The sequence below is a fragment of the Electrona antarctica genome, assembly GCF_951216825.1.
Source record: "Electrona antarctica genome assembly, chromosome: 13".
Lineage (NCBI taxonomy): Eukaryota > Metazoa > Chordata > Actinopteri > Myctophiformes > Myctophidae > Electrona > Electrona antarctica.
In genome coordinates, this window is record NC_136794.1 from 12,339,175 (window position 1) to 12,363,764 (window position 24,590).

Sequence of the window (24,590 nt, forward strand, 5' to 3'; positions counted from 1 at the left end):
GATTAGTTGTTGCAGTGGGTTGGTATTGTGTTTTGGTGTCCTGACTAACTGAGTGGAAAAGGAAAGTATGGATCTGTCACACAGCTTGGGTGAAGCTGAGTCTGGTCATCCGGAAAGTTCTACCAAATATGTCCATCAATGGACAGGTAGCTATCTGAGATTCATCTGAATGCTGCTGCCCTTACCTCCAAACGTCCTTACAGGGATACTATACTAGATACTATCAAGTTTTACACTTGCATGGCCCAATCAATCAACTCAGGCACAACCACTTTGAAGTTTAAAGGGATCAATTAAGAGATCTGGCCGAGCTCCCCCTCCCCCCACAGAAACACATCCCTGCAAAGGGATGAATGTCAACTAAACAGTGGAACAAAACCAAAATACAGCCAGAGGGATGTGTCTTTCTGCAAGGAAACACACCACCAGCACAACAATATAGTGGCTGCGAGGGAAATCCTAAAATATAAATCACACTCTTTAAACAAACACACTCTTTTAAACTCTGTTACTACTCTGTTACTCTGTCTGGGCGGCAGTGGCTCAGGGGTAGAGTGGCCGGATGGCAGTTCGAACCCGGGCTCCCTCAGAGTTAGTGTCATAAAGTGTCCTTGAACAATACAAGACACTGAACCCATAATTGCTCCTGATGTGCTGGTTGGTGCCTTGCATGGTTTCCGCCTCCATCGGTGTATGAATGTGTGCGTGAATGTAATGCACAATCTAATGCATCATTTATTACCATTTACTCTAAACAAACATTAAAAGTTCATAGACTTGGCTGCCACATATGTCGGAGGGGCTTAATGTTACCTAGTTTCCCTTTAATCTGTCTTATGTTGCTAATTTTGAACGTTTAAATATATCTATGTTGTTCTTATCAAAGATTGAGTATAGTTTTAAGTTAGACATGTCCTGACACTAGAGTAAACAAAGGCTTATGCAAAGCAGTGGTAAGATAAAAGTATTGCTACAATTTACGTACTGTGTACTGATAATAATTTCCATCCCTGAGTCCCAGGCCACTTCTTTCATGCGGACTATATACCACAGTGGCCTGCATGTACAGCTATAATAGGCCTACTGGAGGGAATGAACCTTGTTCTCTGTCCAGCAGAGGGGAAACCCATTAACTGAAAGTACATACACTGCTGCTTTCACCTTTAGTGTGTATATGGCCTTTCGTTGTTTTTTGTCAGCTCCCTATAGCTTTTAGAAGCATGTTCAATCATGTGCTAGCTTTTACAAGCATGTTCAATCATGTGCCCCTTTCTGCCACATTTCCTGCAATTGACATTCCAACACTTGCTTGCTACAAGATGTCCCATTTCGTCACATCGGTAACATTCGCTCTGGGCTGTTTTTGTCCAGACCTTGTGCAATTTTCCACTTGTACTGCACTGATGAGTCTTGGCATAATTCCTTGGATAAACCAATTGCAATAGCCTTCTCAAGGCTAGTAAGTGCACTTTCTTTTAACAAGAGTTCCAGCTTCACTTCTCAGCATGCACCATCTCTGATGATTGAGGCATGTGATATAGGTAAAGAATAGTACAGTAAATCATCTGTACTCGTCAATATGGTACACGAAAGGGGTACTTACTCTACATTGGACACAAAATGTTATGTTGACAAAGCATCAACATGACGTCATGGGAGCGAGAATGCGCCACTCAGAGACGTGCAGCCAGTTAGCTGTTCACCGGCTCCGCTTGGTTCACTCTCCAGGTCCATGTCGGGCTTCTTGCACGTGAGCGCCAGCAGCAGCAGCATGGGTAAGTGCCAGAGGCTGCAGAAGAAGAGCTTGCGTGCGTTGCTGCGATCACCCTTCCTGTAGAAGCGGAAGGCCAGGAAGCTGATGTACATGTTGATGGGCAGGGAGACCAAAGGGAAGGTCCAGGTGGTGACACCCAGCACGGGGGCCATGCATGCCAGGCCGATGAGGCCCAGGCTGTGGCGCAGGGCCACCCGCTGGCACATGCTGGGATGCGTGACGGACATCATGCGGTAGCCCGCACGGGAGTAGTCCTCCTTCAGGTTCCAGCTCAGGGCGTTGAAGTGCGGGAACTGCCAGCAGTAGAGGAAGCTCCCCAGCAACAGAGCACCTGGGTCCAGAGAACCTGTGGCAGCCGCCCAGCCCATGATGGGGGGGATGGCCCCCACCACCGCCCCCACCCAGGTGTTAGCGATGCTGAGTCGCTTGAGGGGAGTGTAGCAGCAGGTGTACAGAAAGATGTTGAAGGCCCCCAGGAAGCCTGTCAGCGGGTTGACTGCCATTGTGAGCATGGCGACCCCAGGCACGCCGCAGGCTAGGGCGAATGACACCGCATGTAGGGGACTTACCTGTCCTCTGACAAGGGGGCGGTTCTTTGTACGGTTCATGTTGGAGTCAAAGGGAACCTCAATGTACTGGTTGATTGAGTTGGCACTACACGAGGCCAGGCCTGTCCCCAGGGAAGTTACAAAGAACATGGTGGGGTCAAAGGGGACCGGAGCCATTGCATAGCCCACTGCTGCAGTCGCAACCACCAGTGCCGTAAGTTTGATTTTGGCAAGTCTGGCGTACACGTCTGGCAGATCAGCCAGCTCGACCTTCAGCTCCTTCCACTGTCTGTGCAGACGGCCGTGTCTGGCTTCTTCTGTCTCCACCTGCACATGGGGAGTTTCCACAGAGGTCCACTCCGCCCCGGACGCAGCAGGTGCCTGTAACGAGGTCTCTGTGGGTTCGGATGTCACAGGCTGCGTTACTATCTCGCGGGTGACCTCTCCTCTGTGTAGCGTGATGTCTGCAACTGTAGGACTGGTGACTGGTACATGCGGCAAGTGTGTGATGACCATGTCATCCCTCTCATACGTGGACATGGCCAAGATATACGGTTGTTTAGGGGTAGCTCGTATATGAAGGTCATTGTTGCTTTTTGTTACATAATGTCGTTTGAGGAAGTTCAGATGCTGGTATTTTACCCATTTGGATGGGTAAAATGGGTGGCAAGCGCACTGCTGATTTCTAAGGGCATTTCTAACCGATTCCTGCTTCATGCTGGTACCAACCAGACGTGACAGACTACATGGCGTTATGAACATATTGAATCATATTTCTGAAGCATGAAGCCAGTTCTGTTGTGTCTCCTTCGCATGCAGCACGCCACCAACTGACCTCACTATGATGTCATAGTGAGGATGGATCTGCATAATAGGGACAGACATATACAGAGATCTCCATATGGGCATTAAGTGGGACACAGCCTTGAATCATGAGCAATCCACACACCAAGTCTGAAAGCAATAAGGTCAGACGGTTCTTGAGATATGTGACACACACACACAGAGATCCTGCATATTTATATTATTATTAATAATAAGGTACTATGTCTATGCCTGTTGGGTTATGCAATACCCACAGAGAACCAGTTTCAAACAAGGCTGTTTGTCAGAGCACCCATTGTTAGAGAATGGAAAAAAGACCACAAGGACTTTTTTTGGAACAAATATGTTTTTGAGCGCTTGATGTGTATGTCTGTGACGTCATGTTGTTGACATCAGACGTCATCATTGTGATGAAAGGCATCGCTAACTTCACACGAAGTGTGATTTTTACATTTCTGTCTAATAAACATTCTATGACGTCATGGTCTCTCTACGAACGACACAGAGATTTCATTCATAGTAGCATTTATGCGGGACTATAGTTATGCAATATAATACATGGTTGGCTGTGTCCCTTTTATTCCCATATATGGAGATATCTGTATATGTCTGTCTTTTGGCCTGTGTGTATGTTATTCCCATACCAACTAGGATCTTAATTACACAGGGCTAATTACTGTAGTAATAAAGAATTAAGAAATTAAGAATTCAATTAGGAATCTTAATTAGTGTGGTTGCCAGAGGCAGTAGTAACAACATTACGATGCATAATGTTGACCATATTTATAGTTTCTGAGGGGCGCTATCCCCTCCAACGTCTGGCTTTTGAAATGACATCATGGCAGCCAAGTATGGTCAGCCAAGTCATATGGACTTTTAATGTTTGTTTAGAGCACTTTAAACAAACCACGCACGCCTGATCCTTTTATGAGCCAGCTATTCCTGAATACTTACATTTTAAAGACTAGAGCGGTGCCCATTGGGCACTGGCCTATTTGAACGATGCAAGTTGGAAATTGATGCCCCACCCATATATTATGTCTGTGTCCCTTTTATGCCCATATATGGAGTTCTTTGTCAGGCATGCCAAAATATGGAGTCTATGCAGACGTCAGAATGATGTCAGTACAGGCCAGCTCCATATATGGACATTGGGCAGGGGCCATGTCCAGAGCCCGGGCAGAGGCCTTTTGGGGCGGTTCTGGACAACCGTGGGTCCGATGGACACTGCACTCCCTGTGGGGGTGTGGAATGCGTGTGTCGAATTTGAAGTCGGTGGGGCGAACGGTTCTCGAGTTACGCGTGGATTACAGACGTACGTACGTACACACACACACACACACACACAGAGAGACTTGGTGCATTTATAGTTAGATGGAGTATGTGTCTATGGAGTTAACATTATTACTCTAAGAATATTGAAATATGTCTTCCCTGTGTATTTTTGGTTCTGGTGATTTGTGAACTCTGTGACCAGAAGTAAATGCCAAACATCATGTTTATTTTGCCTTTTTCACGCTGCATTTGTAGCATACTAAAAGTATGCAGCGGTTCCATTAAAAACAACTCAAAGTACACTGTGCTCAGGAAAAAGACACACTTTTGTGGACAAAACCTCATACACAGGCCTTATGTGTAGCTGCATGCACTCCCTTGTGAAGGGGAACAGCATGGGCATCTCCTTATATTGTATTCTTGAGGGACATGGGCGTGAGGTAATGTATTCACAAGAATATTGAATAATGTTGACTGGAAAAATATTGTGACTTCTTTTGCCTACTGGACATACAAATCTGTCAGATTGTCCATACGGTTTAACCCAAATATGGAGAGGACTTCCATCATATTGATGACATCATAGTAATGGAGGAACATTTTGTTAAAAAAAAACAATAAAAAACATAACAAAAGATTCACAAGAGAAAAAAAGACAGGGAAACAGAGGGGAAAAGAATGTGTTACAATACAAGTCAATAGGCTGTATTATGTTTTAGATGGAGATATTGCCTCCTCGATGTCATGCTGTTGCCACTGTAAAAATACTTGTAGTATACTTAGTCTAATATTGTACTGTGTGTATATATATGAAAGATTTCATTAAAGAAACACCAGGAAGAAAAAAACACAAAAGACACAAAAAAGTGGCTGGTTTGCAGAGGGAGAGGCCCGTGCCACTGTTAAATTGCATCAGCGCTATAGTCAAGATACTCAATCGTCTCTGTAGTCCCACAGGTCCTTCTCATAGCCTTCATGCACATGCTGTAACAGCAAAGTATGCCTGTGCTCGCAGTATCTAAACTTATCTTGTACTTGCTGCCTGATTTCCTGCAAGGAGTCCTTTGAGATGTCCCGCTCTAAGTAGCCAGACAGCACCTCGGTCTTGTTTTCCAGATCTGCCTGGTTTTCCTCAAATATAATGGACTGGTTGTTCTTCCTGAGGTAGAAGGCAAAGGCATAGGTGAACATGAGTGTGGAGCGGCACTGGCCCAGAACATCAACGGCCTTCTTCAGGAATTGCACCTCGATCCAGGACATGTTTTGCTGCTGCATCTCCTCCATCTTCTGCTCGACCTGAGCGTAAAGCTTCTCCTCAAAGCGCAGGCTCTGCATGTGGTTCATGTATCGGTTGTAATAGAACAAGTACCTCTGCAAGGTTGCCCTAGAGAGTTCTTGTGCATCTCTGGCTGCCTTGGCATCATCTTCATCATAAGAATTGCATTTATAATAAGAGTTGCCATGGCATTCCCATGGACCCAGACAGACCCAACAGAAGTCAGATTTACAGTTCTGGTTCCGACAAACCATGTGATTGCAGCCGCCATCCTTCTCGATGGTGACGTGGCATTTAGGACACTCCTTGGTATTTGCTGCAATCCAGTTCGAGGTTTCACTGTCATCGTCACATTTCTTGATCCATTTCCTCAGCAACGAGCACTTGACAGGGTCGTGCCAGTTCTCTCCACAACTGAAGCAGAACACACGGTTACACTTGCACTTCACATTCTTGGCATCTGGATACTCAACCTTGATGACGTGATGGCAGTCAGGTGCAGGACACCATTTTAACAGTCGATTACACTCTACAAAACTATTTGTGATTATGTGCTGGTACTTCAACTTCACCTTTGGATCTGTTATGAGGCGCATGACTGTGTTGTCATCTACCAGAATGTCACAACGATGAGCTGGACAAGAAATGCTCTGTCCCATTCCTTCTTCCATGATTTTGGTGGTCAGGTAATCTTCCCAGCACTGCATGCAGAACTTGTGTCCACACTCAAGGCCTGTGAAGTTATAGCTGGGGAAGTTTTGATAGCAGATATAACATGGCATGTCCTTTGCAGATGATGATCTTGTGTTGATAGGAGCACAGTTCCGAGATTTCTTACTGGGGTTGATAACATGACACTCAGTGAACAGCTTGTCCAAGTCTCCATCAAAGTACCTTTGCATTAGCCTCTCTTTATCCCAGTTGAAGTGACTAAGGAGAATGCGTGTAATTGTCACAGGGTTCTGGAAGACCTCATTGACCTCCTGGATACACTCCAACATATGCTGGTGGATCTGTTCGCCAGTCAACACTTCGAAGCGGTACCCCTGTCCCATGCCATGCAGGCCACTTCCACTGAGATCCACCGTGGGATCCACCAACTCCACTTCTCCAAGCTGCAGGGTGTCGTCCTCAAGTTCCTCCTCCTGGGGGCTGTCTTCACTGCATTCCATCTCTTCTTCAAATTCATCGTCATAACTCTTGTCAGAGCCCATTCTTAGTGGTGATTATAAACTCACTACTAGCACTGGCTGGCCTTTTTGTCTTCTCACCCGTTATGAAGCTCATCCGTGGTGTGCTTATAAAGATCATCCATGATGTAGTGTGAAGTCACCAGCTACGCCCAAATATGGTCATCACCATGTCCACATGCTCCCAACGCATGGACATGGGCAGTACTTCAACTGTTAAAATGTATTTATTTGGTTATTTTATTTATGCCTTTATGACAGCATAGGAGGCCGAAGAGTGTGTGTGTGCGTGCATATTATCTGGGGATATTCTTGCAAACCACTGGAATATTGATCAGTATCATATTGCTTGTGCAAACGTAAGCCAAGGAAGTACTTCCATGCATATTTAAGGCGTGGCTGTGCAAAAAAGGCTTTAAAGTAGCTATAAGCAATAATATGTCAAAGATTTAATGACCTTTTTGTTTTTTTCTGTTTTGTTTTTTGGGGAGCGTTTTACCCATTGCTGGCTGTGTGAATACGAAAAGAAGAAAAAAAAAGTAATTACATTTTTGACATATTATTGCTTATAGCTACTTTAATGGTAAATTATAGCTACTTTAATAAAGTCAGTGGGGCTGTGATTGCGCTGAAACCTTGCCCAAATTTGGAGTCACATGTCATAGATATTTAAGTTAGGTCTTTTTTTTCTTCAGTGTATATATTTTTTGAAATATGTATATAAGCGTATATTGTTTTACAATCACAATAATGATACTAATGGTCTAAACCTTGCCCATATGGAGGCGTACATCATAGATACATGTGACTACTAGACAGCACACGTTTTCTGTTTATATTTTTAATACCTATACTATTTTTTTATTGCAATGATACAGAGTTGATACATTTCTCTTTCTTTTTTCATGTTTTCCATGCCAATTAAGCCCTATTAAATTAAATTAACTTCAATTCAACTGAGAGACAGAGAGAGAGAGCACTAGTGGGGACCCCGTCCCCATGATGATCCCTCTTCATGCTGTAAGCATGGGGAGACGTGTCCTCAAGCCTCTCTGTATTCCCACTGGTTCTTCTCGTAGCCTTCGTGCACATGCTGCAGTAGCATGCTTTTCCTGCTCTCACAGTATCTGTACTTATCTTGTACCTTCTGTTTCATGTCCTGCAGGGAGTCCTGCGAGATGTCCCGCTCTAAGTAGCCAGAAAGCACCTCAGTGGCATTCTCCATATCTGCCTGGTTGTTCTCGAATATAATGGACTGGTTGTTCTTCTCCAGGTAGAAGGCAAACGCGTACGTTAGCATGAGTGTTTGGCGGCAGCGGCCGAGCGCATCCACGGCATCCTTCAGGAACTGCACTTCAATCCAGGGAATGTTTTGCTTCTGCATTTCCTCCATCTTCTGCTCGACCTCAGCATAGAGCTTCTGCTCAAAGCGCAGGCTCCGCATGTGGTTCATGTAGCGGTCGTAATAAAAGAGGTACCTCTTCAAGGCTTCGCTGGAGCGCTGTTGTGCATCTTTTTCTGCCATGGCATCTTCATTGTAAGAATTGCAGTTCAAGTGGCGTTCCCACGGACCCATGCAGATCCAGCAGAACTGATAGCTGCAACTCCGCTTCCGACAAACCATGTGATTGCAGCCACCGTTTTTCTCGATGGTGACGTTGCATTTAGGACACTCCTTTGTATTTGCTGAAATCCAGTTTGAGGTTTCGCTGTCATCGTTACATTTTTTTATCCATTTCCTCAGCATCGTGCACTTGACGGGATCATGGTCGTTTTCTCCGCAGCTGAAGCAGAACTCACGGCCACACTTGCACTTCACATTCTTGGCATCTGGATACTCAACCTTGATGACGTGATGGCAGTCAGGTGCAGGACACCATGTTAACAGTCGATTACACTCTACAAAACTATTTGTAATTATATGTTGGTACTTCAACTTCACGTTTGAATCTTTTATGAGGCGCATGACTGTATTGTCATCAACCAGAATGTCACAACGATGAGCGGGACAAGAAATGCTCTGTTCCATTCCTTCTTCCATGATTTTGGCAGTCAGGTATTCTCCCCAGCACTGCATGCAGAACTTATGTCCACATTCTAGGCCTGTGAAGGAGGAGTTGGGGTAGTTTAGATAGCAGATATGACATGGCATGTCCTTTGCAGATGATCTTGTGTTGCTCAGGCAACTGGTCTGTGATTTCCTATTGGGGTTGATAACATGACACTCGGAGAACAGCTTGTCCAAGTCTCCATCAAAGTACCTTTGCATTAGCTTCTCTTTATCCCACTTGAAGTGACTAAGGAGAATGCGTGTAATTGTCGCAGGGTTCTGGAAGACCTCGTTGACCTCCCGGATACACTCCAGCATATGCTGGTGGATCTGTTGGCCAGTCAACACTTCGAAGCGGTAGTCCTCCTCCTGTCCTCGGCTGTGGCCGATTCCAACGGGATCCACTATGGGATCCACTAACTCCAGATCGTCGAGCTCCAGGGTGTCATCCTCGCTGCATTCCTCCATCTCACCGTCGGATTCATAGCCATAACACACTATCGAGTCCATTCCTAAGAGTAAGGCTCAGTACAGGCGTATAAACTAAACTGAACGGGCCTTTTTGTCTTATAAGATCCCGTGATGTAGCATTACGTCACTATGACGTGGCGATTGCTTGCCAATCACCATATTCACATGGCGGTCATTGTGCACATAAGTCATATACTTTGCAGGCCTTTCTTCCCAACCCACAGGGGCACTGGAGGGGGAGGAGGGGGGTGTCAGAAGGGTCAGAATGTCCCACCCCCTTGGAACCCTATTGGGGGATGCCTGGTCTATTTATTTATTTTTCTCGACCTGCGCTGGTGGTTTCCATTTTGCTGCCCAATAGTCGTGTTATTGGCATGCATACGTGCAGTATAACTGCAGATGCTCTTATTGCGAACGCAGTGAGCATTTACTATGAGACCCAGCAGATCCTGTCTGTCTGTCTGTCTGTCTGTGTGTGTGTGTGTCACGCTGTAACACCAACCGCCCGCCACCAGAGGGCGCAGCTGTATCACACACAAAAACACACACACATGCATGCACACACGCACGCACGCACACACACACACACACACACACACACACACACACACACACACACACACACACAAACAACTTAACTTTAATAAAAAAAATCACACCTGTGTGAACTGAGTGGTGTAAGGTCTTATATATAAGCCTGTCTGACGTAATGAAATCATGTCTGACGTAATGAAATCACACCCGGGTGAACAGGGTGAGCATAGCAACCATTCTAATTTTTTCTGCACAGACTAACAAAGCCAGTTGTAGGAGTGGTTTACACCACTCAATAAGCCTGTCTGACGTAATGAAATCATGTCTGACGTAATGAAATCACACCCGGGTGAACAGGGTGAGCATAGCAACCATGCTCATTTTTTCTGCACAGACTAACAAAGCCAGTTGTAGGAGTGGTTTACACCACTCAAAAAAAACTTAACTTAAAAAAAACTTAACTTAAAAAAAAAACTTAAAAAGAAAAAACTTTAAAAAAAAACTTAACTTAAAAAAAACTTAACTTAAAAAAAATCTTAAAAAAACCGAATGTATCACACACAAAAACACACACATGCACGCACACACGCACACGCACACACACACACACACACACACAAACAACTTAACTTAATAAAAAAAAACGTAACTTAAAAATAAATCTTTAAAAAAATCTTTAAAAAAAACAAAACTAAAAAAAAACCTTAAAGTACGTAATTTATTCTAATTGTTGTTATTGCAATTTACGAGCTGCGTTCACTTCCCGCGTTCGCACGTCTTACTTGTAGTCTCAACTCGATCAAGGTGTTAGACAAGCTAATACACAACAATGTGAGTCTGCTGTCTGAATATAGTCAACTATATTCGACCGGCCTTTGGCCGGTCTCACTCTAGCGCCACGCCACCCCATCCAGGTGGCCAGTGTACTGTACCATACTGTACTGTAGCAGGCTGCACTGTACTGTACTGTACTGCAGGAGGCTGTACTGTACCGTACTGTACCATACTGTACTGTAGCAGGCTGCACTGTACCGTACTGTACTGTACTGCAGGAGGCTGTACTGTACCGTACTGTACCATACTGTACTGTACCGTACTGTAGCAGGCTGTACCGTACATACTATACTATACTGTACTGTACCGTACTGTACCGTACTGTAACATACTGCACTGCACTGCACTGCACTGCACTGCACTGCACTGCACTGCACTGTACAATACTGTCCCGTACTGTGCTGTACTGTGCAATACTGCACTGTTTTTCATCACTTAAAATCCCCATGGAGAAAGCCCCCATATATTGTGCCCAGGTCTCATGACATCACTATGACATCATCATCTCCATACATGGGGAAAGCCCCCATATATTGTGCCCAGGTCTCGTGACATCACTATGACATCATCATCCCCATACATGGGGAAAGCCCCCATATATTGTGCCCAGGTCTCGTGACATCACTATGACGTCATCCGGGATATTAAGCCCATATACGGGAATGTCCCCATATATGGTCACGCATTGTGATATCACGTCTAGTCACATCTCCAAGATACGCTAGCCTATATATGGCCATGAACCATGATCTATAGCTAGCCTACCTGTAATGCTATGGGAACTGACACAATTTTACAATTACAATTTACAATTTAGGCATTTAGCAGACGCTCTTAATCCAGAGCGACTTACAATAGGCAAGAACAAAAAGCATGGGAATACATCACATATGTAAAAAAAAAAATGCATTTATCGCGAAACATGCGTAAGCTAAGACCGTGACTAGAACATATCTATATAATGACACTATACATATAAACTATAACTAGAACATATCTATATAATGACACTATACATATAAACTACACATATATGCTATACTATGCTGTACATATATACTCAGCCACATATCTTGTGTGTGTGTGTGTGTGTGTGTGTGTGTGTGTGTGTGTGTGTGTGTGTGTGTGTGTGTGTGTGTGTGTGTGTGTGTGTGTGTGTGTGTGTGTGCGCACGCGCGTGAGTGCGTGCGTGCGTGTGTAAACGTGAGATCCGATCCCTTGCATGCTGTAAAAGGTGTCATCTTTAACACCCAGGCCAGTGCCCAGTTCCATGATGAGCAACACCTTGTTGGGCCCCCAGAGTCACGGTGCAGCTGAAAACACACATGCCCATTTGTCCATTTGCCTTCCTTGCTGGACTGGGCACTGAAGGTGTGAAAATCCTAAATCCCTACAAGTGCCCCATGGGCCATGCTACTGCATCTGTCTCTGGGAAGATCCTGCAGGGCCCAGGGGGTGTTGTTGGGAATCCTGATGAGAAACAAGCAGGTGTTGGTTTATGTCTATTTTTATAGGCTTCCTTGTTGGAGGGAAAACAGTTTTCAAAGAGTCAGACTCATCACTTTTACGCTATCCGAGAAAACCGTTTATTTCGGTAGGCTTATACAGTCGACTTTTTACATGCAGGAGCCTGGCCTGCTTTTTGGAGTTACTAAGGCAAAGGGTGCAGTTGTTACATTGTACCGCTAGGTGTCGCACCAAACCCACTTTAGCTGAAGACGGCGCTCGTCAATGTCATGATGATTGTCATCCGATCTATTTTCATTAATAGCCTACTATTATTGTTTATTTGACTGTAAATACAAATTAAGTGTTTATTTTATTTTTAAAGTAGGAGTAGTAGCGCTGCCTTGTGAATGTGGAATGTTTGGAATTATAATTTGGAAGGTACAATACATTGATTATTGATAGCGCTGACTTCAAGTTCCATGTTCAGCCTATCAGCTATAGTAATTTACTGGCCTCGTTGTGTCAAAATCTGCCTCGTGATAAAGTATGAAAAGTACCAGGCTCGTGGCTATAAATACAGCTGTATTACATCTCTGCCCGCCAAGTGACACAGAAGTTGTTTACAAACACATACTTATATGAGGGTGACGCCAGGGAGTGTAACTTCAACCGGGAAGAGTTGAAGAAGCCAAGTGACGGCCACCTCTCTCTCTCTCTCTCTCCCTCTCTCTCTCTCTCCCTCTCTCTCTCTCTCTCCCTCTCTCTCTCTCTCTCTCTCACTCTCTCTCTCTCTCTCCGCCCCCAAAGAGCCCTGCTGGAGATTAAAAAGCCAGCCTTCTGGCGCGGGATTGTTAGAAGAGACTTTGCAGGAGTACTGGCAACTCAGAGGATAAAACAGCCTGGGATTTTACTTTGGGACTGACTGACTGGGACATAACAAATATTTCAATACAATAGCCTACAACATCTTGGATAATATCCCATAATTAAAAAAAAGCACCAATAGAGGAATCATGAAGTCCCCAAAACTGAAATCCCAAGGTAAACGTAAGTTTATATTTTGTTACATTCTTTTATGTTTTTCTTTAGCTACATTGGTCATGTATTAAATTGAGTAATCTGTGATTTATTGACTAGCCTATACAGTAGGCCTCAGCGTAAATAAATGTAGTAGGCCTATATATAGGCCCTACACAGTAGAATCAGTGTCTGTCTGGGGATTTACAGTTCCATCCATGATCCATCTCATTACATTGCCACGTACTGTATACCTGCAGCCAAATTCATCAACGAGGCCGATCTGTCTGACGTGCTGTGTGAGTTTGACGCCGTGATCGAGGACTTCACGTCGCCGGTGGAGAAACGTCACTTCAGGTACGACGAGCACCTGAAGACCATGAAGAGAAGGAGCAGCGCGAGCGTCAGTGACAGCGGGATCAGCGACTCGGAGAGTAAGTGACGAGCTTTTCTTTTGTCACCTTTGTCCTTGGATAATGACACTGTGAAAGTGTACAGTGGTACTAGGCTACCAGTACCACTACAATATGGCTGGCTGTAAGGTCCTTGAATTCTTCACATTTGCACACTCTCAGAGTTGCAAATTAATTTTGCTGGTGAAACTGAAACAAGCATAAACTCAATTGACACTGACAGTCTGAAATTTTAGAGCCTGTATACTAGTATCATAGGCCATTTCATTCTTTATTTCTCTCTCACTCAAGAGTTATGATACTGTGAAGTCACTCACCGAAAATAATAGTTTTACAACAAAGTATGGTCCAAAAATACATTCTCAAGCTAAATGTGTGCAAATTGTGCAATGCGGATGTGTGTTACTGTACCACCGTACCTTCAAAAGTGTTGGCAGACTGTTTCGTGCACACACCGACATGGACAAGAGAGATAGAAATCCTTGATCTCGCTCCAGAGATCTTGGGGTCAGATTGAGCTACTGCTGCATACCTTGGCAGACCTGCTCGCATATTGACAGGGAGCCACGGTTCTGTGGCAGTGTTTCGTTTTATTGTCACAAAGCTGACTATATAACGCCCTCCTGTAGACTTCAAACTGTACATTACCATACCATACAGTGTCTTAAAGACCTATACCTACTTACCCAGCTGCACCGTAAGCCCCAGGAAGGCCCCAGACCAAAGGCATGATATGCTTACATATAGTTAGAAATATGCTCCCGGTCCCCATGTGCAAAGTTATTTAATTTCCCAACCACATGCGAGTGGGTTGGGATTTCCGGGGGAAGACGTGAAAAGGAGCTTTATAGCCCTAAGTATTTTAGAACGGCAGCCTGTGGAATAGTTTAAACATGAAGAGAGACTGTCCAGCTGCTCCAATCACACATAATATGACTGACTTCAGAATTGGAATCAGACAGTCTAAATTATGTAACAAATAATCTGATTTCTGTTATAAAAACATAATGAGTTCAACTGGATGGCAGTTCAGTTACATAACGTGGGCGCCTGAGAAATGCCAACACTGTTTATCGGTGTCACTGGCGTTAAGTTGATGGCGTTGGTACTAAGGACTGACCTTTCTAAATGCAGGGAACCGCAGAACCCACCTCCAATGATTAAAAGCCCAGGAACCACGCTGGTTGATTTGAGGATGGGATTCCTGCTTGAGCCCTGTCCTCTCCATGGTAGTCTATTGAAGATAGACCTGTCCCATGCAGGGACTGCCTATTGTGTTGAAGTCTGATGGATAGACCGCTGAAAGCGCAGCCAACGACATGTGCACCCTGATGCACCCCTTGTGTGTGTGTGTGTGTGTGTGTGTGTGTGTGTGTGTGTGTGTGTGTGTGTGTGTGTGTGTGTGTGTGTGTGTGTGTGTGTGTGTGTGTGTGTGTGTGAGACTGTGTGCGTGTGTGACTGTGTGCGTGTGTGACTGTGTGTGTCTGTGAGCAATAGACGTACAACTAGGGAGGGAGAGAGAGAGAGAGTAAAAGAGTTTCAGTTCCTGATGCTTATCATCACAGGCTAGTATGGTCGTCTGTGTCGGCATATCTCACTTTTCCACGGTATCATCCATCTTGCCGTGTGTCTGTGGGTGTCTGTCTCGGGTGCTGAGTGCTAGGAGTGGTTCAGGTCAGAGAGGGGAGACTAGGTAAGTGGCAGACACTCTGTCAGGGTCTACTGGAGATCTGCAAAGAGGAGACAGATAGACAAGGGACAGCTTTAAGTGCCGGGCTAATCTTCTTATGCGCATATACACACACACACACACACACACACACACACACACACACACACACACACACACACACACACACACACACACACACACACACACACACACACACACACACACACACACACACACACACACACACACACACACACACACACACAGTGTCACTCCATACTTGCATTAGATAACACAGGTGAGAAGCACTTGTAAGAAACGGCTGTGTGTATTAAGTTGTTATTAAGGAATTGAAACGCTGAGTAGTAAATTAAAAGAAAAATTATACTTGTGTGAAGTGAGGGGCGGGGTGGGGGGAATGCTTAAAGCAAACATAAAAAGTCCATAGACTTGGCTGCCACATGACAAAGGGAATTGGAGGTGAACAGATAAATACGTTCTAAGTTAAGGGACAGCGGCAACGCACATACATACCGGTATTGTACTTTACTTTGCACAGAAGCCAGAGAGCTTTTCCCACAAGAGATCTCTTTCTCAGTCCATCTATTCCATCCCTCAGACAAACTAACAGTGAAAATATGTCACGTTGTGCAGCGGCTTGAAATATGGCTTGGCAGAACCTAAGTGGCTATTATATCACTTATGTAACTATCTGTGTAGAGATTTGGGGATGCACGGAGAAGGCAGGATGAGACTGTCCTGTCCTATCCTACTCTTAACACTGACCTCTGAATGTGTCAGATATAATAATTCATATTCGAAGGGCAGGAGAGGAGTTGTCTGACTTTTTGGTCCTCCAGTGAAGCAGACATAACTGGAAAACTCCATACTTTATAAAAGTTGTTTTTTACTGATGCCTCCTGGAGTCCTGACTCCTGACTATGAGTTGAGCATGTTTGTAGGTAGTAGATATGTTTTGTTTGTCTTCTTTAACCAATGTCATAATGTTAATGGAGTCAACGATACAAGTCTTCCCTTTCTTTTCGTGGTTGCTGAGTGCTTGTTTTGTAGCCATCTAGATTTCTTACCATGCATGCAACAAATTAAAAGCACCATACAAATATGCACAATAGAGGGTATGCGTGTTACATCATCATCAAACCAGGAAGTTATGCAGGAACGCCTACTGAGTGGCAAAAAACTACTTTCTGGCCTTGACAGCCCATACATCCACACAGAAAAGTCTTATCTGATTGCATTAAACAACATTAAACAATGTTAAACTCACTTTGCCTGTTGCTTTGCCACTCGATTTGCCACTCGATGTGCCATTCACTTTAAGCATGCGCATACTCTCAATTGTACATTTGTAATGGTGACTGGCACAAATGAAAAATGCTTGATACGTTTTGATTCTTATGTGCGTGCGTGCGTGCATGCGTGTGCGTGCGTGCGTCTGCGTAGGATGTTGTACAGATGACAGAGGCTTCTCAGGGCACAGTGAAAGCTGAACACTAATTGAATCTCTCTCCTTTTCCTGCATTCTCTCTCTATCTCTCTCTATCTCAGGTGCAGAGTCGCTCAACAGAAACAGCTTCAGCTTCAGTGACGAGAGGCTCAACTCCCCCACTGTGTTTTCCCCTGCCACCACCTCACCCACACCTAGAGGTCTCTTTCTCTCTCTCTCTCTCTCACGCATGCACACACACACACACACACACACACACACACACACACACACACACACACACACACACACACACACACACACACACACACACACACACACACACACACACACTATGACTGTCAGTGCCACAACACATTCACACACCCTTACAAGGCATGTCAATCCAATGAAAGCAGGTCTTAGCTAAGTGGAATTCTACCTAACAATGCATTATTTATTATTATTCAAATTCAAATCAAAAAGTCAAATGTGGTGAATGAGATTATTTCTTTTTTTAAATGCACATCTTCAGCATTATCCCTTTTGCTGTCTTATGACCAAACGTGTTTGCCCACACTAGCATTAAATTAAATAGAGTTTGTTGTTGTTTGTTTTGTCAATGTACTGAACCCGGGTCTTTCTCGCTTGTGTCCACAGCTAAGCTCGGTGACACCAAGGAACTGGAAGACTTCATCGCTGACCTTGACAGGACATTAGCGAGTAAGTGTTAATGCAGCATGGCTGTCACAGACCATGATGAATTGGTGCAGGCGCTGGCGCTGCCCCCTCCCCAGATTAGTGCTGACGTTTGTTCCCTATGTAAGCTATGCTAACGACCACTCATAAAGTGACATGGCGTACCCCCAGGTTTCTAAGAAACAATGATGGGAGCTAAATAGGTGCTTTCCTTCTTTGGCCGGAGCAGGAGGCCTCTGGGGGTTAGGCTGGAGTATCCCTTTTCACCTGTCACTCATCTTAGGAAGAAGTGGAGTTCAGAGGCGCACGCATACAACACTATGCATACAACACCCCATATACATTTGTGAAAACGCACGCACACACACACACACACACACACACACACACACACTATCTCTCTGTGTACATACACAGCTCTAGATCTGTGGTAGTTGATGTATGTACTGGTGTAACCTGAGAGAGAGCAACTGGGAGCAGTTTAGTATAGCTATAGAACGGTAACGGACCAACGTAGCTCACTTTATTTGTTTTGGACCTCTTCTTTACTACAGGGCTTGTGAGTGTTGGAACTTGCATCAGAGCACATGGAATGTGCACATGTAAAACCTGGGGTAGGACTCCGACTGTAAACGTCAGGAATGGAGCAACACATGATTAGGAATTGAATCACTTCCTTCTTTTGGGGGGTTATTCTTTGCCTCTGATTGGAGAATCCCAGTGTTTCCTACTGTTTCCTGTGTTTTGGTCACTGAATGTTCTCCATTCAAAGCAGAGGACATCCAGCTCTTTTAAAGCTGGACATTCAATCAGCCAGTCAGTCAATCAGTCAGGCAGGCAGGCAGCCAGCCCTTTAAATCAGAATGACCTGTTTATTATGGCCACCCTGTGTTTACGATGACCATTCTGTAAAACCGAACATCACACCCCCTAAGAATAGTGCCAGAGTCCAAGGAGCCAGTAGGTCCAGTCCTAAACAGAACACTGTCTGTCTCTCTCTCTCTCTCTTTAGGCATGTGACATGGAGACACGGAGACTGAGACCCATCTTGGAGTGTAGCCATGAGGGAGGGAATGGAGTGAATGTCTGGACCCCTGGGCAACAGACCCTGCACTCCCCTCTCCCCGACACACACACACACACACACACACACACACCTCCAACCACCACAGGACAGGATACAGCTGGATGGATGACACCGCAACTGACAAGTGACTCCACGACGCCAGCTGACGCCCGTATTCCGTATACAATGTAAAATGAGTGTTGGTGTAATAACTAAGCCCAATTTTACGCTCTCATAGTTAAACACTCGTGTCTTTTACAGTGTACTAATAACTACAGTACAGTAAGGCTAAGAACAGGCCGAAAGAAGGTTCAAAATATAGGGAAGATGAGGACAACAGTAATGTATAAAACAGTGATCCATGGATCATTTAAACAGGACGAGGGAAAAGATGAAACAAAGAGTGATTGGAATGTGTATTATCTTTATTACAAATCTATCGCACACATGCACGCACAGACACATACACACACTAGAGGCTATGCTCCCTCATGCAAAACTTGAGCAGCAAGAGTATTTAAAAAAGAAAAGGCTTTTTATAATAGAAGTATATTTGTAATTTTATAGAGCTGGTTATTGTAAATTTGTCAGTAATACCTTTTTTTTGTGAAATATATTTTTTTATCTTATGTAAATAATAATTGTTTCAAATTATATTTGCCTTGCTATTAAGAAGACCGCTGGTCAGATTTGTCACTCATTGACTCAAGCTGGTTTCATGCTTCTGACGATTGTGAACTGACATCTTAATTCACTGAGAGAACATACTTAACAAAACTGGAAAGCAATACTGAAAAAACTGGAAAATAATATACATTGTATTTAACACATCTAATGTCTATCGGAGATAATAAACTATGAGGTATTGTTCTTTTACAATGTGTGACGTGTCTCCTCCATTTCTTCCTATTTTACAGCAGGTTTTGTTTCTACCAATAACGTTTCACTGGTAACATAATACCGTATACTGCCATGAATTGAACTACTTGTCTAGGCCTCTACCAGACTACCACACATTCTAACAATAATGAATTTCTGTTTAAGTTGTATGTGTATGTATGGTGTGTGCCATGCAGCAAACTAAAGAACAGTTCTTAGAAGTTTTGTTGATAGACTACTGGGGAACTCCAGTCAACAAAGTATCCTATTCACTTATCCTAGGGAGATCCCAGGCCACTTAGGCAGATCATCAGATGGCTTGTTTTCAATCATGATGAATAATCTATACCAGCTTCTTTGTCATGACTGACAAGGCTGTATCCTTGTGTAGCTGTAGCCAATAGTTCACAACTGAGGTGATTTTCCTGGAATTACATTTGACTGTACAGTCAACAAAATAGAATGACAGGCTGAAAAAGACTGCATAATGCAGTAATAGGCCTGGCATTCACTGCCTGCAAAGAATGTGGCCCCTAGCACTCAGAAACAACACACACACACACACACAAACACACACACACACACACACACACACACACACACACACTGAAATAGATATTATAAATCGGGTGCCTCTTTTGCCCATTAGTCAACCCCTCAACAAAGCAGGTAGTTATGTAACTTTTGTAGCAACAGGGTCTATTTCCAGAGGAGGTGGGAGACAGGAGGGTGACCCTTGTCACCCTTCACTGGCCCTGCAGCAGGTGTGGCTGGAGGGTTCCTCTAGCGATAGTTACGTTACGCCCAGTGGTCAGCTGATCAGTAGGGGTCAGAGGTCACTCTCCTCAGGCAGACACATTTCCATCTTAGTTCCATAATGGGGCATAATGCAGCAGGTGCAAGGAAGCGATGCTATTCCAAGATACTTGTCTCTGCTTGTCTCTCCGAGTCTCTAATGTGGGCTGTCTGTCTGGATTTGGCAGCTAACCAGTTGTAAAGCAAAGGATGAATTCCCTCCACACCTTTGGACTGTCACTGATCCGATGAATCAGATGAAATACATGTGAATGCTTTGGTTACATCCAGTTATGTAAGATCTATAATTATTTTGGGGTGCTAGGGAAGGGAAGGAGGAAGACATCTTTGTCAAGTTCTCATAATAAGGGTCAGTATCCACAGGCTGAGAGCCCCTCAGAGCAGCATGTGGCTGCCACTCACAGCTGGCAAGGCCTACTATCAGTGCCAACGGCTCTGTGTTAATCTGAGAGCAGGAAGCTGGCATACCGTAGGCGCCCTGTCGCCGTGTTGTTTCTTTAGTACAGTTGGCAAAGCGAGGCAGAAGGGCACAGCGAACTGTACTCCACAGTCTGCCCACCTGCCAGTCAGGCGATAGAGAAACTGGGGCGGTGGTGGCAGAGGCTGGGTGATAAGCAGCGCTCCCTTGCGAGACTGTGTTGGCACAGTATATGACCCCTTGTCTTCTAAAACAACCTCCCCACTTGGCAAGCAGTATGGCACCGCTTTGGCAGAGGGGGTCAGCCCCGGGAGCAGCACTGCATGGGGTTTGGCATCAGACCTATAGCCACCAGCCGTGGCTGGGCCGGGCAGTGCATTGGGCTGGAAGTGTGGGAAAGCAGGCATAGAGGCACAGATAAGAGAGAGTAGTAGAGAGGAGAGAGTTGGATTATAGCTATTAACAGATGTACTGAGGACACGTTTAGGAGGTATAATATCTATGGGAGTTGTGGACGTTTACTAAAAACATTGCAGTCTACGATTGAAGATTCTAGACGAGTTCTCGAGGAGGTTTCCGCAAGACTCCTCAAGCAAAGTTTTTCTATGAATAAGTTGGGCAGAGACAGACACAGATGTATGCGTCCACATCACAAAGAGACAGAAATACACAGAGAGCCAAATATCAGGTTCAGCTTACCACTGGGTCTTCACATGACTGGTGGCCAGATGTCCCTACTGGCAATCCAACGGACGGGTGAAAGTGTGTGTGTGTGTGTGTGTGTGTGTGTGTGTGTGTGTGTGTGTGTGTGTGTGTGTGTGTGTGTGTGTGTGTGTGTGTGTGTGTGTGTACATGTACATGTGTTGTGGCAACCCAGGGGAGAATAGGCAAGATTCACAATAAAATAAGAGGCTCAGAGTCAGAGTCAACATGTAACTTAAATTGTCTTTTATTAATTTGTTAGGGAAAGGGGAAAACGGGGCAAAACGTCAACTTAGGGTTGGGCTTCTATGCACAGTCCTGTGGGCAGAGCAGAGAGAGAGCTAGTGATATACTGTATTCAGTAAGTAAGTAAGTACATTTTATTTATATAGCACCTTTCTCAGAGAGGACTCACAAAGTGCTTTACATACAATAAAAATACAGAACAAAGTAAACAAGCAAACAATGCAGATAAAACATGTGTACAATTCAGCTCAAACAAGAAACAATAAGATCATCATAAATACATCATAAAACAAAGGTATATTAAGTTCAGGTTGAACCATCCACAAATGCTTGTTTAAAAAGAAATGTTTTGAGGCTATTTTTAAAAATGCCCACAGAGGAGGAAAATCTCAGTGCTAGTGGGAGAGCATTCCATAGTTTGGCTGCTACGGCCTGAAATGATTTGTCACCTTTCGTTCTTAGTTTGGTGAAGGGTGGGTCTAACAGACCCTGTTCTGCAGACCTAAGGGCCCTTCTGGGCACATAACGAGGCACCAGGTTATTCAGGGGGTGGAGAGTGCTGTAGGCTCTCCCTTGTGGAGTTCAGTCGGCTTGTGAGATATCCATCATACCTAGCCTGGCTAATAAATCAGACTAATATCACACAACACTGTCGCGGTATATTAGTCTGGGCTGGCTCCACTTGGATTTCATTTCCCGGGGGGCGGGTTCAAACATTTTCTCTTTGACGCAATTGGTCAGAGCTACTGTCAGTCAAAGGTCTCAAGCATTGAACGTCAATGTACCAAAGCCCGCCCATATTGCATACCGTGTCCCGATTGGCCCGACCTGTTCTCGGGTGTAGGAAAGAGGCGTGCTACTGAGCCTCGCCAGACCCTAATCCGCTGGCAGGCAATTTTTTTTTGCCAACGGCTGATTCGGTCTGGTTTATTAACCAGGCTACATCATACCAGCCTCCTCATGAACAGAGTGATTCCTGCTTCCTCACTCCTCCATTAGTCCAAAATGACTCACTAGGCAGCTTGGGCGTCGGCTATTTAAAAGCTTCTGTTGATTGCCTTACTGGCTGCAGGTGCGTCCATGTCCAGGCTCCCATTGGCTGCAATACCTGTACAGGGTAATATACTCCCTCTATCACCTCCCCCAGCCTCCTTCTGTGGGGAATAGGCCTGGCTGTTTCCCCTGGTTTGCCACAGTGTGTATGTTTCAGAGTGCATGTTTGTGTGCATATGGCATAATATACACATGTGAATTGTGAACATGTATGTATGTATGTATGTATGTATGTATGTATGTATGTATGTATGTATGTATGTATGTATGTATGTATGTATGTATGTATGTATGTATGTATGTATACTTTATTGTGCACCCACCCATATTCTTTTAGGTGTACAGACAAGAAGCAATTGCATGGAACTATAATGAACCATGTAATAACATTATGAGAGAGTCCAGAGTCTGTATAGTGGGTGGTCAGCTGCGATGTACAAAGCTATTACTGTCATTTCCGTGATCCTACACAGTCCCTCACCTTCCATAGTGGTCGCCATGTTCCTTATCAGCGAAAACAATGACCTCCCTGAACCTATTTTGTCTCGCTGTCGGTAGGAGTTATTCTCTCAGGGCCAAGAATGGATGGCTGACTCTGGAGAAGAAGTCGACCCTCCCTACGTGACTTCTGACTCCTATGACCTCAAATAGCATTGGCGTGATGAAACACGTGCTGTGTCATGTCCTCCTTGGGGAGGGCCACATGGTGCAGAGCAGGCAGATGCTTTGCACACACACAGCACGGCGGAAGACAGGCATGTGAAACTGACCCAGAAGAGTTCCAGACCCAAAGGAACGCACCCAGGGTGCCGGGCCGGTTCCGGCGTGCCGCCCCGCGTCCGAAACGGTTGAGAAATGACAGAGTTACCGTGTGGTGGTCCCTCTACTGTACTGTACTGTACTGTACTGTACTGTACTGTACTGTACTGTACTGTACTGTACTGTACTGTACTGTACTGTACTGTACTGTACTGTCACTGTACTATACTGGCACACCCGAAAGCATCATATATACAGTTAATACGTGCGTGTGTGTTTGTGTGTGTGTTACGTTGGGCACAGGTGGTGAAAAACCATGCTGTTTTCGTGCTCATACCCAGCCACCCACCCACCCACACACATAGCTCCATAAGGGAGTGGTTGCACCACTCAAAAATCAGGCTTCACAGATGCAAGTACACAAATGCACACAGGCAGCCATAGCCGGCATGTAGGCCTACACACACACACGCGCACACTGTGACCACTGGGAGATCAGAATAGTGCCTGGGTGGGCGTGTTGTTGGGCTGACACATCTGTGAGTTATATTGCTGTGAGTGAGTCTATCTATGGTATGAATGGACGGCTCAGTAGCAGGTGCTAGAATGGCTTTCTAAAGACTCGTTTAAAGAATGAGAGACTTTTTCTATTTTTCAGCTTGTTTTGCAGCGGACAGCCAAGGTGGAATGTGTGCACTGAATGAGAGGTGGTTGATGAGATTCAATAACAAAAAGCACAGGATGTTATGACAAGTCTGACAATCATGTTAGTTAGTTGAAGATTAGTCTTTAGTCTTTGAAGGATGAACATGTATTGGGAATCTGGGATGTATTGGGAAATGTTCTTTCACACTCACTCACACAACAGATGTTATGGTGGTGTTAAAATCACAATTGAAAAGCATTGTTTGACTTAACAGCAAACATGAATCTAGAATAATTTACTGTATGCCAATGCAACATTCTTTTTAAACATATTCGTCATTATTGCTGTGTTGCAAGCGCTTGGGTTCCTGGGTGGGTATTTGTCATGTGGGTGTAACCAAGGATGGTAATGATGGAAGGACGATGATGCTGCGCTGAGTGAAGAAAGATGATTTCACTGGGCTAAAGGCCAAGGTCTGGATACAGCTGCTCTCTTCTCCCCGCATGCACTGAATGCACTTCTAAAGTCCTG

General features: G+C 44.7%; 4 protein-coding genes across 5 annotated transcripts; 1 reads left to right on the forward strand and 3 right to left on the reverse strand.

Annotated features, from left to right (window-relative positions):
• Positions 1-1,650: 1,650 nt before the first annotated feature.
• Positions 1,651-2,862, reverse strand: LOC306934836 (protoheme IX farnesyltransferase, mitochondrial-like; the record flags this gene model as incomplete). The annotated part of the gene is made up of 1 exon (XM_079517645.1): positions 1,651-2,862. One exon carries the CDS (start codon positions 2,860-2,862, stop codon positions 1,651-1,653), a length of 1,212 nt encoding a protein of 403 aa, XP_079373771.1.
• A 2,493-nt stretch (positions 2,863-5,355) lies between these two features.
• Positions 5,356-6,912, reverse strand: LOC306935162 (E3 ubiquitin-protein ligase arih1-like; the record flags this gene model as incomplete). Its single annotated transcript, XM_079518074.1, has 1 exon — positions 5,356-6,912. The coding sequence occupies one exon, from the start codon at positions 6,910-6,912 to the stop codon at positions 5,356-5,358; it is 1,557 nt and encodes a 518-aa protein (XP_079374200.1).
• Positions 6,913-7,930: 1,018 nt separating this feature from the next.
• On the reverse strand, positions 7,931-9,448 carry LOC306934837 (E3 ubiquitin-protein ligase arih1-like; the record flags this gene model as incomplete). Its single annotated transcript, XM_079517646.1, has 1 exon — positions 7,931-9,448. The coding sequence occupies one exon, from the start codon at positions 9,446-9,448 to the stop codon at positions 7,931-7,933; it is 1,518 nt and encodes a 505-aa protein (XP_079373772.1).
• A 3,627-nt stretch (positions 9,449-13,075) lies between these two features.
• On the forward strand, positions 13,076-19,421 carry rgcc (regulator of cell cycle; the record flags this gene model as incomplete). Of its 2 annotated transcripts, XM_079518721.1 has the most annotated exons (5): positions 13,076-13,273; positions 13,504-13,677; positions 16,898-16,996; positions 17,436-17,498; positions 18,487-19,421. In XM_079518721.1, the coding sequence occupies exons 1-5, from the start codon at positions 13,240-13,242 to the stop codon at positions 18,492-18,494; spliced, it is 378 nt and encodes a 125-aa protein (XP_079374847.1). In that variant the 5' UTR covers positions 13,076-13,239. The 2 variants fall into 2 exon arrangements, with proteins under 2 accessions (XP_079374847.1, XP_079374848.1); XM_079518722.1 differs by lacking the exon at positions 18,487-19,421 and having other exon boundaries at positions 13,076-13,267; positions 17,436-17,509.
• Positions 19,422-24,590: the final 5,169 nt, after the last annotated feature.